General features: G+C 32.8%; 1 protein-coding gene across 6 annotated transcripts; it reads left to right on the forward strand.

Annotated features, from left to right (window-relative positions):
• The first annotated feature begins 1,931 nt into the window (after nucleotides 1-1,931).
• Nucleotides 1,932-14,372, forward strand: LOC111701384 (mucin-3A). 6 transcript variants are annotated; one of them, XM_023472652.1, is made up of 13 exons: nucleotides 1,932-2,051; nucleotides 4,007-4,093; nucleotides 4,405-4,430; nucleotides 5,522-5,596; nucleotides 6,363-6,443; nucleotides 8,342-8,403; nucleotides 8,803-8,851; nucleotides 10,137-10,238; nucleotides 10,269-10,704; nucleotides 11,454-11,711; nucleotides 12,595-12,734; nucleotides 13,806-13,880; nucleotides 14,235-14,372. In XM_023472652.1, exons 1-13 carry the CDS (start codon nucleotides 1,936-1,938, stop codon nucleotides 14,339-14,341), a joined length of 1,614 nt encoding a protein of 537 aa, XP_023328420.1. In that variant the 5' UTR covers nucleotides 1,932-1,935; the 3' UTR covers nucleotides 14,342-14,372. The 6 variants fall into 6 exon arrangements, with proteins under 6 accessions (XP_023328420.1, XP_023328421.1, XP_023328423.1 ...); XM_023472653.1 differs by having other exon boundaries at nucleotides 10,137-10,208; XM_023472655.1 differs by having other exon boundaries at nucleotides 10,137-10,208; nucleotides 10,299-10,704.
• Nucleotides 14,373-15,849: the final 1,477 nt, after the last annotated feature.

Genomic DNA, 15,849 nt, shown 5'->3' on the forward strand with positions numbered 1-15,849 from the left:
ATTACTATCAACTTGAAGTGTCAGTTATATGTCAAAATTTCCAACTAGAGGTTCAATGTGTGCTATTAAAGCTCTCATATACTCAATTATTTCTTTTTGCTTAAAGGGAGTGTTGACGAAAAATGAAAGGGGGTTTAGGTTTACGGCGAAAAATAATCGCTTTTGATCACAACTAATCTTACTTATATCTGCTGCGTCTAAAAGGACAAAAAATGTTAAAAACAACTTGTACCGAAGAACTTAGAGTCCATACAAATTGAGAAAATTTCAGTATTCAACTCGGATCGTAAAAAAATAAATTTAAACGCCAATTAGTTTGTCCGCCAGGTGGCTCTGCTCTCGATGCTCTTCATGATTCCACATAGCGGAGACACCCAGCGGAAAATAAATGTTGTTATAAGTGCATTGTAAATAAAACAAATACAAAATATAATGCAATATCAACTGTATAAGAATGCGTCGAAAAATTATCGATGACTTTAAGTTTAAAAATCTAAATGATTTGTTTGATATTAATTTGATTTTTTACCATCCTAGTGGTATGTTGCAACTTTCTCAATTTGTATGGACTCTACGTTATTCGGTACAAGTCGTTTTTAACAATTTTCTTGTTGTAGACGCAACAGATTGAAGCAAGATTAGTAGTGATCAAAAGCGATTATTTTTCGCCGTAAGCCTATACCCCCTTTCATTTTTCACGAATACTCCCTTTAAAGGGACTTTAAGCGTAATTTTAAGTGACCCTCCATGTAAAGATGGCAATGCCCGATTTACAATGGTAGCCTTGAAATCTTACTCTGGTCAAAAATGTGGAAGATCTCGTCGTTTTACAGACTCCGCGACTCGAAAAGTGTTTATTTTCCGTTTCTTTTTAAAAACAATTGAAATGCGTAAATGAATCTGCAAATGAAAATACACCGTTTAAAGAAACAAAACATTGATATCTAATTCATACTTGATAAGAAAAAGTATTTAAGGGTACCGTGGTAAATCGGGCAATGTCATCTTTGCATGGAGGGTCTCTAGAATTTACAATTACAGTCCCTTTCAAAGTAAACAGAAAAAAAGTGCATTTGGAAACTCATCAGTGCATCATACAAAGCTTTATTTATATTTTTCACAAAGCCTTGAACATTGATCAAGATCATTTCAGAATTGTTTTTTATCAGAAACGTTGAATAAAGTTAAGTTTCAGCCAAAAACCCTATAAACCAGGACATGTTGAAACAAAGTTAAACTTGTTAAATCAATAACTTAGGCTTTTGAATTGCCCCGCAAACGTTGAGATCCCAGACTGTGAATTGTGATGGCGAATATTTGATCATCAGATGGTCAGATGGTCAGATTGATCAGATGGTAACATCCAGATCAGGGGCGTATTGTTGGGAGGGAGGGGGGGGGGGTGAACCCTGGGCCCCCCTAACCCTGAGCCTAATATATTAAACTTCCATATATTTTCTTAAACATTGACAATTTATCCATTTTACGTTATATGTCATAAATAATGAATTAAAAACTTTATTTTTTTCTTAATATCTTTTTTTCAAGGGGGTGAACAAAGACCGCTAGGTGGATGAAATAAACCAATTTTTGCAACATTCATTTGCGTTAAAAGTTAACGACCCTAGACTAAAACCTCTCATACGCCCCTGATACAGACTTCACCATGATGCAGGTTTTTCATCAAAAGAGCCCAAAACTTAAGACAGGGTATCGTTCTGAAAACCAGTTTTAAAACCCGGGTTTCGCGAACATGGGGTTAGACAGTTTTGTGAATATCAATATTTTGTTATGAAATATTATTTTATTCAGTTTGTTTATATACTCAATTTTTTTGAATCTCTTAATTCAAAATCTACACAAATGTTAAGACCCCAAAATGTTAAGCTTGCTGAATTCTGCGAAACAAAAAAAAAACACATTTCAGATTTTAAAATGTATGTAACCATCCTTTGTGGTGTTATAATGCATATTTCTGTAATAAGGACACAGGATAGAGTTAATCCACAGGATAGAGTTAATCCACAGGATAGAGTTCATCCAACCGATTTGTAAGTAAAAGCGAGACTCTTTAGTGTCCGAATTTAATGAATTTAAGCCCCGTCTCATATCCTTTAAAAACCGGTTTCAATTGAGCGCCGGCTTTAATCTTGAAAATTGAATACAATTTTAAGTTAAACCAACCATATTTGAGCCGCAGCTTCAAATTTAAGCCGCGACTCTGGTATCTTAAATAGCAGTTGCTTTTAAAAAATAACAGCAAATTTCTTCATTTTTGTGATGCAACTTTAATGAATGGCATAAACATTTTTTTCTTTTTTGTATGTTTACACAGCTGTAAGAAATCAAGATTTTTATAACAGACGGCAACTTTAGTAAAGAATGGAAAAGACTGAATCTTGTCTCAGCTTTAGAAACCTGCTCAATACACGATGCATTTTTGTTCACTATTTTGAATATCTAGCAGATTAATAGAGCTACATGGTCTTTCCTCATTTGCGGAATCTGTGCAAACATCAGAAGCGCAGTGAATTGCTAAACATCATGCGCCAATTTCGAATTGTTGTCTTACAGAACTAAATGTTTATCGGAGAAGCAAATGATATCCTACAAACTCAAAATACATTCTTAGAAGGGAAGGTCACGACTTAAAAATTGTCCTCAATATATAGCTGCACCGTTTTTGAAAAAATAAAGTTGTGATACAATTCCAATTTCAATTCAAAAATTTTGAATTGGAATTTCAAAAATGGGGATTAGCATTTAATTGTACTTGGGGATTTGTTTTCAAAACGAAAGGAAAAATGGCTACATTTATGCAAGAAATATATATTAATTGCATTTATCTGCTTTATTTTTCGTTTTTATTCCAAATCGATTGTTTTCAAAACTTTAGTTTTCATTCCAAAACAATCGTTTACATTCCATAATTTGATCGTTTTTCAATTTCTTAAATGATTGTTTCGAAAACTATCATTTTCAAAACAAGCATTTCGTTTTATTCTAAAAAACTATCATAACTTAGTTTCATTCCTGTCAAAACGATCGTTTTCAAAGCAATAGTTTTGTTTTCAAAATTTTTTTCAACGTTAACGAAACTTAACGAGCAATTTTTAACAAAGTCAAAACTGTTTATCACTACGCACCTTCAAAATTAACGGAGACTTCAGTTTTTCAGATAAAATCGAAATTGATTAAACCATCTGTACAAGAAAAAAATTTAATATCTTGGATTCAATCAAGGCTGTCAACATTTTTAAGTTGTCACTAAATTCTCATGCTTATCGGGGCTCTCTGTATATTATAGCCCTCTGTATCGGGGCTCTCTGTATATTATAGCCCTCTGTATCGGGGCTCTCTGTATATTATAGCCCTCTGTATATTATAGCTCTCTGTATATTATAGCCCTCTGTATCGGGGCTCTCTGTATATTATAGCTCTCTGTATATTATAGCTCTCTGTATATTATAGCCCTCTGTATATTATAGCCCTCTGTATCTGGGCTCTCTGTATATTATATATATATGTATAGCCCTCTGAGGCCATTATTTTCCAACGTACAAAGGAACTAAAGGTCCGTCCTATATTACCGTACTTTGGGGACGTATAGTTTGGCCGCCAGATGTCTCACGAATCGATCCTTATCTGATAGGTGGATAATAAGGACGCATTCAGTCAGAGACGTCATATGGTCGACCACTTTAATGTTGATAAAGAACAGTCTCTGAGCTAGTAGATTGTGTCGTCCATACTAATTTCACCCATATGACATACTGTGTATGGAGATATACGACCTCTGTTGGCGAAAACAAATGGAAAGTATCGTAAAAATAGATTGAGTTCTGACACTTAAACTCAAGAAGACATCTAGCGGCCAAAAACTATCAAGTACAGAGACATACAAAGATCGTCTAATGACACCTGGCCCGTTATTTTCAGGAACGATTTGGGCTCTAAATATAACTTTTTTTTTTATCAAAACTGTCATTGCAAAAATGTTAATTAGTGGGTCCCTTGTGGTGAACTCAACTCTAAGACCTCTTGTCTTTCAACAAATTGTAAAAGCCTCAGATATGGTTAACGGCACTGGCAGGTACAGGAAAGATGGTAAATGTCGTCTTCTTTTCGACATTTTAAAATTTTTGTAACGGTTTTAAATTCAATTAAACAACTAAGGGAAGACTTAAAAATCTTTAAAATTTTCTTAGATTTAAAGTTTAAAATATCAAAGGTTTACACCATCAGGTTGAAAAGATAAAGGGTTTAGAAAATTTGTGTTTGTGTAAAAGATTCAATTCCTTTTGTTTATGTTTTATTCATTCAAATTCATTTATTCCATCTGTTATTTATTATTTTTTCATAAATTAATTCCAGAACAATAAATCTAAACTTTTATTAATTTAGGTTCGAGTCCCCCCCAGCAGAAGAAGGTGTGTGTAAGCTGGGCTTATTGACAATTATTCAGGGTGTCCTAAGAACAATGACTAGAGGTCGTCTTAGATTGTTGAAAAAAGCTTGGCATTTCCAAAATGTGGTCAGTCATTTATTGTGCTTTCAATATTACAAGAGATATTGGATTTGTGTTCAGATTTTGACAATTTTTCATAGATTTTAAAAAAGGTTGGCGACTGAATATCTCAAATAAATTCGAAATATCAAAGACGACTTTCAAATTATCTTGCCACTGTCATAATTCTTGGGACACGCTTTATACATTGAACACACCCACTACGAACTGTTTTATATTGAATGCATTATTTTTTTAAACATTTTATAACTACATTAATTTACGTTTTCGTTTTCCTTTTAGCGGTTTAACATAAACTTTTCATATTATCGATTCTACATTTGAACAAAATTTCATGTGAATATTTTGCAATGATTATTTTTGACATTTCACCATCTTGTAACATCTTTACGATTTTAGATGGAAACATTTTACTCAAATTTTTATATTTTGACAACTTAATATTTTTAACGAATTTTGATTTTAACAAAATAAATATTTCAGTAATTTCACTTCAAGACAATTTTACATTCAGACATTTTTGCAATTAGACAATTTTCATTTAGACAATTTTATATTTAGACAATTTTACATTTAGACAATTTTACTTTGAGACAATATTACATGGAGACAATTTAACATTTAGATAATTTTACATTTGGACAATTTTACATTGAGACAATTTTACATTGGGACAATTTTACATTGAGACAATTTTACATTGAGACAATTTTACATTGAGACAATTTTACATTGAGACAATTTTACGTTGAGACAATTTTACATCGAGACAATTTCACATTGAGACAAATTCACATTGAGACAATTTTACATTGAGATAATTTTACATTGAGACAATTTTACATTGAGACAATTTTTCATCATGAGACAATTTCACATTTAAGCAATTTTTTATTTAAACTATTACACATCAGAACTGTTTTAAATTCTGAGCTTTACAATAATACAATTTTTATTCTTGTTAAACCAGACCTTGCATTGTAAGGTAAACAGACAGCCTCTCGAAGCCCAAGGGAGAAGATCCAGAGATGATCAAGATTATTTATGACCTTACACAGGCCATCAGAGGTAAACTCCATTCATGATCTTACAAAGACCATCAAGGGTTCACAGCATTCATGATCTTACAAAGGTCCTAAGAGGTACACACCATTTATGATCTTGCACAGGTCATTAGAGTTACACAGCATTAATGATCTTACACAGACCATCAGAGGTAAACACCATTCATGATCTTAGACAGAATATCAGAGGTACACACCATTCATGATCTTACACAGACCATCAGAGGTACACACCATTCATGATCTTACACAGGTCATCAGAGGTACACACCATTCATGACCTTACACAGCCCATCAGAGGTAAACACCATTCATGACCTTACACAGCCCATCATAGGTAAACACCATTCATGATCTTACACAGACCATCAGAGGTACACATCATTCATGATCTTACACATGCCACACAGACCATCAGAGGTACACATCATTCATGATCTTACACATGTCATCAGAGATATTAAACCATTCATGATCTTACACAGACCATCAGAGGTACACATCATTCATGATCTTGCACATGCCATCACAGATATTAAACCATTCATGATCTTACACAGACCATCAGAGTTACACATCATTCACGATCTTGCACATGCCATCAGAGGTATCACACCATCCATGCAAATCGTAACTTTCATGTAATTTTTTGAGCTCTAAACAATTTTGTTCATATTTTTAAAGTTTAAAATTATAAAAAATTACAAAATTATTGACCAAGGTTAAAAATAATAGTATTTAATAAAAACGAATTTTATTCTGCTTTTTAGATAAGTACAAAGGAGATCGTCTTGGAATGGAGAATTTGATCAAAGAAATGTACTCTCCAAATATAACAAACATAACCCAAGGTATAGCAATGAAATACCTCACATTTAAAAGGACTGTTCTTGTTTTTTCAAGAGACCTTGACGTTTAAGAGTGGCATGGCATATTCACAACAAGACCCTATTTTCCTTAACATTTTCACTAATGTAGAAGGTATTGTTTTTTACAAACTTGAAAGCTTTTAATTCTAACAATTTGCAAGTCTTTCGATGTAGAAACCATAATTTTGAAAAACTTCATTTTTTAAAGTAAAATTTGGATATCTTGTTCAGGCAAAACTTTTAAAGGTAGCGTTGTAAGTAAAACATGCCACTCTATGAATGGAGAGTCCCTTCAAATATCGTGCACGGTCCCTTTGAATATCATGCACAGTCCCTTCAAATATCGTGCACAGTCCCTTTAAATAACATGCACAGTCCCTTCAAATATCGTGCACAGTCCCTTGAAATATCGTGCACAGTCCCTTGAAATATCGTGCACAGTCCCTTGAAATATCGTGCACAGTCCCTTTAAATATCGTGCACAGTCCCTTTAAATATCGTGCACGGTCCCTTTAAATATCGTTCACAGTCCCTTTAAATATCCTGCACAGTCCCTTTAAATATCCTGCACAGTCCCTTTAAATATCGTACACAGTCCCTTTAAATATCGTGCACAGTCCCTTTAAATATCGTGCACAGTCCCTTTAAATATCGTGCACAGTCCCTTTAAATATCGTTCACAGTCCCTTTAAATATCGTTCACAGTCCCTTTAAATATCGTGCACAGTCCCTTTAAATATCGTTCACAGTCCCTTTAAATATCGTGCACAGTCCCTTTAAAGATGTAAGACGCATCAGAAGATACAGGGTGTCTCACAAAACCTGATAATTTGATAATAATCAGTGTCAGCTTTGCGTCCGTCGTCTATTTAAATCTTTCATTACTGCTCAATTTTCAGAATTCTCTCTTCGAACAAATAATAATAATAATAATAAAAAAATAAGATAAATATATATGATCCAATTTTAGAATTTTAGAATTGACTTATCAAGAATTATAAAACAAAAAGAGCATTTCATCAACTACGGGGTGCTTTTTAATCTTGGCATTTTCAAACGGATACAATTAAGTTTTGTGATATGTTTCATCTTTAAAATAAAGAAGGAAAGCTTATTACGATGTAGTAGTTTTAAAAATTAAACAACTATAAACAAATGAAGATTTATTTTTTTATTGGATTATAATATTAGAAGAATGAAAAATGGCAAGATTAAAGAAACACCCTGTTAAGGAAAAATAAAAATAATCCAATTACATGCCACAACTATAATCTTCTCAATTATATCTGTCATGTTATCAAATTATGTGACAAAAAACTATGGGCATAATTCAATATAAAGTTTTTACAGAAAACTTAAGAAATTGGGCCCTTCTGTTGAACTGGTTACCCAGCAAACCGTATGACGTCGAATACAATTGTAAGATGAACATCTGAACATGGCATTTTTAGTCAGTGTAATGTTAATATGCTCTAATGTCTGAAAAATAATGTCTCCAATCTTTTCAAACCTTTTTTGTCAAAAGTTTTTGGAAATTAATGGCAGATCTTCTTTCATTGTAAAATGAACTACCGTACTCTATCCAGATTCTGCATAAGCTGTATAGGGATAGAAGTACCTTGCAAGATAAATGCTTAAACAAGTTTACAGAACAATTTTCCCATGAATCAATCCTAAATAAAATAACATTCCATTAATTTTTTCATTTTGTCACGTTTTGTGATAGCTTTTAGAGGTGGTAGATTTATTTGTAATTTGGTTAGAAATTTGCCTTAATTTGTAATGGTTTAATTTGCCTGTTCAATAGTTTACAGGAAAGGTATAGTAAAGACTCAAAACAAACAGCTTAACAAACAAACAATGTAGCTAAAAACTTTTAGATGAAGAAGCATCAGCCGCGCTGAAGTCAATTGTGGACGGAATTTATGCAAACTTGCAAGAGGATAACATGAAATATTATTATATAAAAAATTGAAATTTTCCTAAGTTGACTGGACATAAGACAAAAGACCCGCATATCCAATTCAAAAAGATGCTTTTGTCAGATCATGACATGACTGATATATCCTTATTTTTCTAACTAAAAATTGAGTGCCAACAAAATTAAGGGACAACTGGCTTTGAATTGAAAAAATGTAAATAATTTTAAGTATATGTTGATCAGACAAAGTACCTTTATAGTTCAGAAAAATTATATATGATATTCAAATAATATCATCAATAAAGCTGCATATTTTGATTGCGATCAAGTCCTAAAGTTTTTAGGCTTTAGCCTATACCCCCTTTTATTTTACCTTAATAGTCCCTTAAAGCTTGTTATTTTTAATTTTTGTTGATCCAGAATGTGAGTACTACTACTCTATTTGACCCCATAGCTTCCGAGACTACAGGTAAATTAACAGAAAATAACTATTACAACATCAGCTGATCCAAGATTTGGTGATCTCTCATTGGTCCATTCTAAAGAGATGCTGATTTTTCATTGGTTTAAATTCACTTAAACTTTTGACCTAAAGATCACATGTCTGCCAGCACAGTGAAATTGAAAAAGAATCATTTTAAAGTCCTTAGCTTTGTCTTTATACGTTAAAATATCAATTAGTGAAGGTTTTAAGGCTAATTCTTAGCATAAAATTTGTGGGCCTTCCCTTAATTTATGTTAGCATTTATTTTTGATAAAACTTGTTTTTTTGGTCAATAAAGTACACTCTGGAAGCATAGTTTAGGTTGCTCTGCCTGTAATCTTAAATGAAAGTGATTCGTTTTTTTAAACAGCTAAAAATATTATAACTATTTATAACATACTGTTATTTTGGTTTGTAGAGTTACAAAGTTTTTGGACAGAAATTTTCTTTTCATCGAGAAGGTTCAAGCCTTGTTAAATTTAATTTTGTCCCAAGCTTTAGGGAGGGACAAAATAATTAAAAAACGAGAACCTTCGAGATACAGATAAAATTAAAGTCCAAAAATTTTATAACATGTAGCGTCGCGCCAAAATAATAGTTTTATAGGTAAATTGTAAAAAACAGTTGTGTACTTGTCTTATTTCAATCGCTATTTCTATAGATCAAATAAGCTTTGAAACAAAGCAGAATTTTATTTTCATTACAATTGAAAAAAATTATTTTGGAAATATTCTAAATTTGTTGGAGAAAATCCGGGAACCAACCATAACAAAAGTATGCAGCTAATTCAACTTTATTTTTAAATTCACAATAAAGTGACTAAGAATGATAAGGTACACAATAGTTTCATGAAAATCTTTTTAGCTTCTACTGGGCAAGATTATTCTTTTGAGTTTCATTATAACTTTAGATAGACTACTTTTTGAATCATTAAGTTTTGTAACATGTGTACAAATTTTGATATCTAGCTTCAATGAAGTTTACTACTTTTAAAGAGGTCTAATCTCCTAATGAAATAATTTGTATTCATTCTTGATGTATTAAATTTCTCTTTATGTGTTACTAACTGTTTTAAATGTTATTTTCTTTTATAAACATTATTCAGCTGAAACTTCTGAAAAAAACTACTTAATAAAAATCTACAATTCAGATGCAATTAATGGGGGAATTTAAAGTTTTCAAACTTGGATATCATCTATATAGAGATTACTTACACTATTCCTAAATAAAGCTTTATCTAAAAATATATAATTGAAAATTTATGATTTAGGCCCTTCACCAACAAATACTACCATATCATCCACTCCTCTTGCAAACCTCTCAAACATAACATTTGATGCAAATCCTACAATAATGACAACAACACCTGCAAATCCTACAATAATGACAACAACACCTGTAAATCCTACAATAATGACAACAACACCTGTAAATCCTACAATAATGACAACAACACCTGTAAATCCCATGATGGAAAGCATAACTGAAATACCTGACTCTGCATCTGAAATAACTGATGCCAGATCTGAAATAGTAGATACAACAACTGAATTGGCAGATACCACAACTGAAGTAACCAATGCCATATCTGAAATTACTGATTCCGCATCTGAAATTACCGATGCTGCATCTGAAATTACCAATGCCGCATCTGAATTAAATGATGCTGCATCTGAAATAAACGATGCCGCAGCTAAATTAACCAATGCTGCAGATGAAATAAAAAATGCTGCAACTGAAATAGCTGATACTCCAGCTGAAAAAACCAATGCCGCATCTAAATTAGCAATAACCACCACTCCCCTTGTAAATGAACCAGAAGCGACAAATAACCCAAGGAAGAGATGGACAAAGTATTATTGGTTAGCTAAGATTAAGGTTTACTAACTCCTAAAAGGCTCAAAAAGAATCTAAAATGGTAATTATAGTTCAAAGGTACATTGTGTTTAAATTTTCCATAAATTCATTGTGGACAATGATCACTTTTACTGTCTTTTTACTAACATAACCTACCTATGATTTCCTCATCAGAGGGACGTTTAAGTTACTTTACGACCCTTGAAATTGTGTACAACTACTTTTTTGGGAAATTATAAATTTTACTTACCCACGGGTTCCTTCGCCCAATTTATCCTACAAAACATCCAGAGCACAGCAAGGGATGTTTTGAAGGCAAATTTGGTCTTGGAGACCCTTTGTAAAGAAAAATTCCATTACCTTCCCTGTAAAGTAGTTGTAAATAATTATAATACAGTAGTTGGCGATTATATTAATACAATGAAGACGACTTTTTTACTAAAGTTTTGATTAATAACAAGCTTATTTTGAATTCCAAGTTTACAAGTAATCAAATAGAAGCTTTTTGAATCGACAGCTTCTCTTGACATCTAAGTTAATGCGTCTCCATGTTGTTTAATAGCTTGATTTAAATCAAAATTAAAATTGAAAGTCGTCTTCATTGTATTGATATAAACGCTTACCACTGTAAGTGAGTACTAATATTTTTTTGACATATAATTATACCAATCTGGATGTAAGGTAGATTATCACAGATTGTACCAAAAACAATGCCTATTTCTCATCTCAGGCTTGCCATGGACTATAATGAAGTACTACCGAACCAATCATCCCCTAGTATTCAGAATAATCTTCCATCTTCGACTACGAGGATTGTTACTAGTAAAATTCCAATTTATCTGAACCTGAAGTCCACTATCGTTTTTCAACCAGAGACAACATCACCTTCTGTGGTTAATTCTCCTAAAACTCAAGAATTTATTAATCCACAGATGTCTATACCGGCTTCAATTCAATCTCATGTAAATGTTATTCCAATGTTGATACAGGAACCAGATTTAATGATTAGCAAGAAAATAATTAAACTGAGCAGGGAACTTTTGAATAGTGGATATCGGGATTAATGCTTAATCACTCTTTTTCTTAATCTCGAGATTAAATAATGCTTGTTCTCCTCTTGTTATTAATCTCCAGATTAATTCTATAGTTTTCAGCTCTGCATAAACTTAGTTAAACCCTCTTCTCTTCTACTTGACATGGTTCAAGAGTTGAAAACTGTTGTACTGTTGATATTGTCGAGATCAATGTCCGATCTAAATATTTTCTTTAGCTACAGATTAATGTAATCATTTTTTTAATATCCTGTGAAGAGTGTCTGTGTAAGACGAACAGCCTGCCAGGGAATTTGGCGTTCTACCAATATAAAATAGAGAAATTTCTGATATCTTGCACTGCATACTATCCTGTTCGCTCAATCTTGTTATTCACTATTGTTTTTCTGCGAAATCTTTCTGTTTGATATCCCTGCGAGGTTCGACCAATGAGACTTTTGTCATTGATTGCGCGCTTCTGATTGGCTGTACTGTTCTTGCAAACGACACTCTGATTGGTTGAATTTTAGACACTTTCTGGATATCAAATAAAAAATAAAAATAAAAAGAAATGATCAAGAATTGATCTTGATTAACTTGAGTTTCCAGCTCTGTCCAGTGAGATTAACATGCGGTAAAACTATTTTTCGCATAGCTTATCTAAGCTAAAATATGCCTTGATTGGCCAGAGCTATAAATTTTCGGCTGCGTCATCAACATGTTGAAACCAGGCCGACATAGGATCGGGACAGGGCGCTTCTTGTCGCGCGTCACAAGGCCTGTGCAATGGGTCGGTTCAAAATAGTCCACTGAGTGCTATTGATTAAATCTGGTCCTACTGGTTGATCAGCAACAAACTAGTTTACCTCCAACCACCAACATCATGTCAGAACCTACAATCAATATTTCAATTCAAGCTGTAAATGAACCAACACCTGAGAAGAGCCCCCACGAGATTCTACCTGCCAAACATCAAAAAGGTAAAAAGATATTTTAATATGCAAGTTTTTTTTCATACTGTGAGAACAATCTGGAGTAAGAAGACGACTTTTAGACTCAGCTTTTGACATTGAATCGTCCAATGAAAATGAAACAAAGCAATTGAGCAGCGTGAACTGACCCATTTCACTTCATAAGTTTTATCATACGTTACTGATATCACTATTGCTTTGTTACGACATTAGTTGCTTTAATGTCGTCTTACTAGTCTTTATAATTGTCAACTTCCTTTGTTTACATGTTTTGTGTATCCATGTTGTTTAAAAGCTTGATATAAATTAAGTTGATATCAAAAGCCGTCTTCATTATATTGATATAATCGCCTACCACCATATATACAGAGTGTCCCACATCATATCGGATCACTATTAGCTCTAAATTATGATTTTTGCGACTAATCGGAAAATTTAAGGAAGATGAAACATTTATAAAAGATTTCTTGGAGAAAATACTAGACTTTAAGAGCATTATGTGCGTATTTTGAACTCTAAAGCTTAATTGGATATAATCCGATATGATATGGGACGCTTTGCATGTAGAAAAACACATTGTAAACAGATTTCATTGATATGATGCACGGTTCACTAGAGGTCCTCAGGTCCTGGTTTCAAGTTAATGGAGTCTACGTGGATGATATAATATAATATTGAAATGTAGAACATCCAATAAAAGAAAATTAAGAAATGTTCCTTAAAAATTAAGCGCCTATACAGAATGACTTAGATTAAACTATCCATGGATTAAACTAATTGGGGGAAGCAGAACCATGGGCAGCTGTAGTACATTTGTATTTCCGAGCCGGGTCAACCTTTCCGGTCCCAGTTTGTACTGTATCGCCCGGACATTGGGTAAATACAACTAGCCGGTGCAGGAATGTTGATGCGGTCAGGCTTCAAGTTAAATTTACTTTTACTAAAGGGTCAGAGGTGCTTGGAACCAGCTGCAAGCAGGATATGATTTGATTTAAAATTAAACCTCTCATGCAATCTATGTACAATGGATTCTTGGTTTTTTTGACGTAAACATATTTGAATTTTATTTCTTTAATTCAGTTAATTTACATGTTGAAACTATAAAAGAACCCCTACAGTCACCATCTTGGAGTGAGACAGCCAAACACGGGAAAGGTTATGATTTTAATCAATTTTTATTTATTCTAATATCTATTTTTTTATTGTAATGTGTATTATTAAGTGTGAAATAGTTGTAGTCTAGATTCTTTACCTTTTCTAGCGTTCAGTTTGAAAAAAAAATCCCGGCAAAAATTTTTTATCACCCATGAAACCTATTACAATAACATATTTTGTTATATTCAATTTTCTCAACATTTTCCATTCATTCCACAATAGGTGGATAAAAAAGGGTTGATAAAGTTATTTTAAATCCCTGCAACAAAAAATATTAGATGTCAAATTTGAAATTTCAAGGTCATGTGTGCTAAATTCCCTTAAAATTGAATTAAATACTATTTTGTTTTTTAGATTTTGATTCGAAAGGAATGCAGGAATATGATCTACATAAGTATCTTCCCAGCAGGAATCCTATCTGGGCTAAACTTCATATCAAAATTACAAAATTTACCAAATAAAGTTGAAATACAATTTACAAAGAATGAAAAATCATTAGTTTTATTTTGTAACTAGCTAAAATGCCTGGTGTTGCCCATGTTTATAAAAAATCCAATTTTGAAGAAAAAAATCCAATTTTTAGTCTAAATTACCCCCTGGGTACCATGGGTTCCCTAAAAAAATTCAACTAATTTGGTCCAGGCATTTGGCCAGCTTTAACTAACATATAAATATATACAAATATTTATACATGCGCGAAGAGCTTTATTATAAAGATTAGAAAAGTTTGGTAAAAATACAAACTTTTTGATTTAGTAATGTTGGTTTGAATAAATGTTGGGCTGAACCGATCTGGAGGGACTCATCATCAAAGGGTTTTCACCATCATTATACCAAGGATTAGATTAAAAGAGTTTGGGGCTATTTTTTTTTAAATTCTATTTTGCTTCTAATTGTGATCGTATAAATAAACTGAAAACACGAATAGTTTATATATTGGGACTGTAAGCGTAATTCAAAGTGATCCTCCAGTTCAGAACTGGACCCTGAAAGTAATCCTCCAATTCAGAACTGGACCCTGAAAGTGATCCTCCAGTTCAGAACTGGACCCTGGAAGCTTTGAGTGATCTTTGAATAAAATATTGAGGTTTGCAATTTTGAAAACTGATTATTTTCAATTGTGGTTACTCTGCAAAAGTGTCCTGCGCATTCTACTGCAGGAGAAAAACTATTTGAAGTATCAAAATTAAACACTTTTTAAACCTAGAAAACCGATAAAATCTTCCACACAAATTGATCAAATCGGTTTCAAGGGTACTGGTATTATCATCTTTGCATTGAGTGTCACTTGAAATTACGCTTACAGTCCCTTTAACAAATCCATTCCCAGATAGTTCTAGATCTTGAGTAGGTCATAAAATTTATCGAATGGTCTTTTGTGGAATTGGAAATTCTGGATCTGTATTCGAAGACAACTTTGGAAGGGGGGGGGATCATCCTAGCTTTAAAACAAAGGCGAAGGGGCTGCTCCAAGTGAATATTAAGATGTCCTAACCTGTTAGGTCAATGATTTTAATACCTTTTTGTGGATGAATAAAATCGAGTATTTCGTTAGAATTTGCATATTTATTTTCTATATTTTTCTATCTGTTACACATTCTCTCAGGTTATATATATTATATAAATACATTTTTGTAAATTTGTATAAATGCTAGCTATGGCTGGCGTTACGGCTGGACCAAATTGAATGACATTCTTTTAGGGAACCCATGGGAGATTTTTTAAATTCCACAGGCAACGCAGGGCACTTCATCAAGTGTAATTCATTAATGTAGGTTACTTTATTTTCTATTTTCCCCTCCAAGGAAATTCATCCTTGAAAAGTTTCAAAGTGGAGACATAGAGTGTAATTTCCCAAGTAAAGGTGTCAACATAGAACTTCTAGATTATAAACTTCAAAGATTTAGCTTTCTTCAGTCAGGATTCTATACAGCAGATTCACAATCTTTTGAGATGGGGGGGGGGGGGT

This window comes from Eurytemora carolleeae, unplaced genomic scaffold (genome assembly GCF_000591075.1).
Source record: "Eurytemora carolleeae unplaced genomic scaffold, Eaff_2.0 scaffold154, whole genome shotgun sequence".
In the NCBI taxonomy this organism is placed as follows: Eukaryota; Metazoa; Arthropoda; class Copepoda; order Calanoida; family Temoridae; genus Eurytemora; species Eurytemora carolleeae.

Excerpts from the sequence above, each read along its gene's own strand:
- LOC111701384 (XM_023472650.1), top strand. The coding sequence starts at position 1,936 with ATGTATGTAACCATCCTTTGTGGTGTTATAATGCATATTTCTGTAATA. Across the intron at positions 5,597-6,362 it reads CCTTACACAGGCCATCAGAG|ATAAGTACAAAGGAGATCGT; the intron begins GTAAACTCCATT and ends TCTGCTTTTTAG. Across the intron at positions 13,881-14,234 it reads GACAGCCAAACACGGGAAAG|ATTTTGATTCGAAAGGAATG; the intron begins GTTATGATTTTA and ends TTTGTTTTTTAG.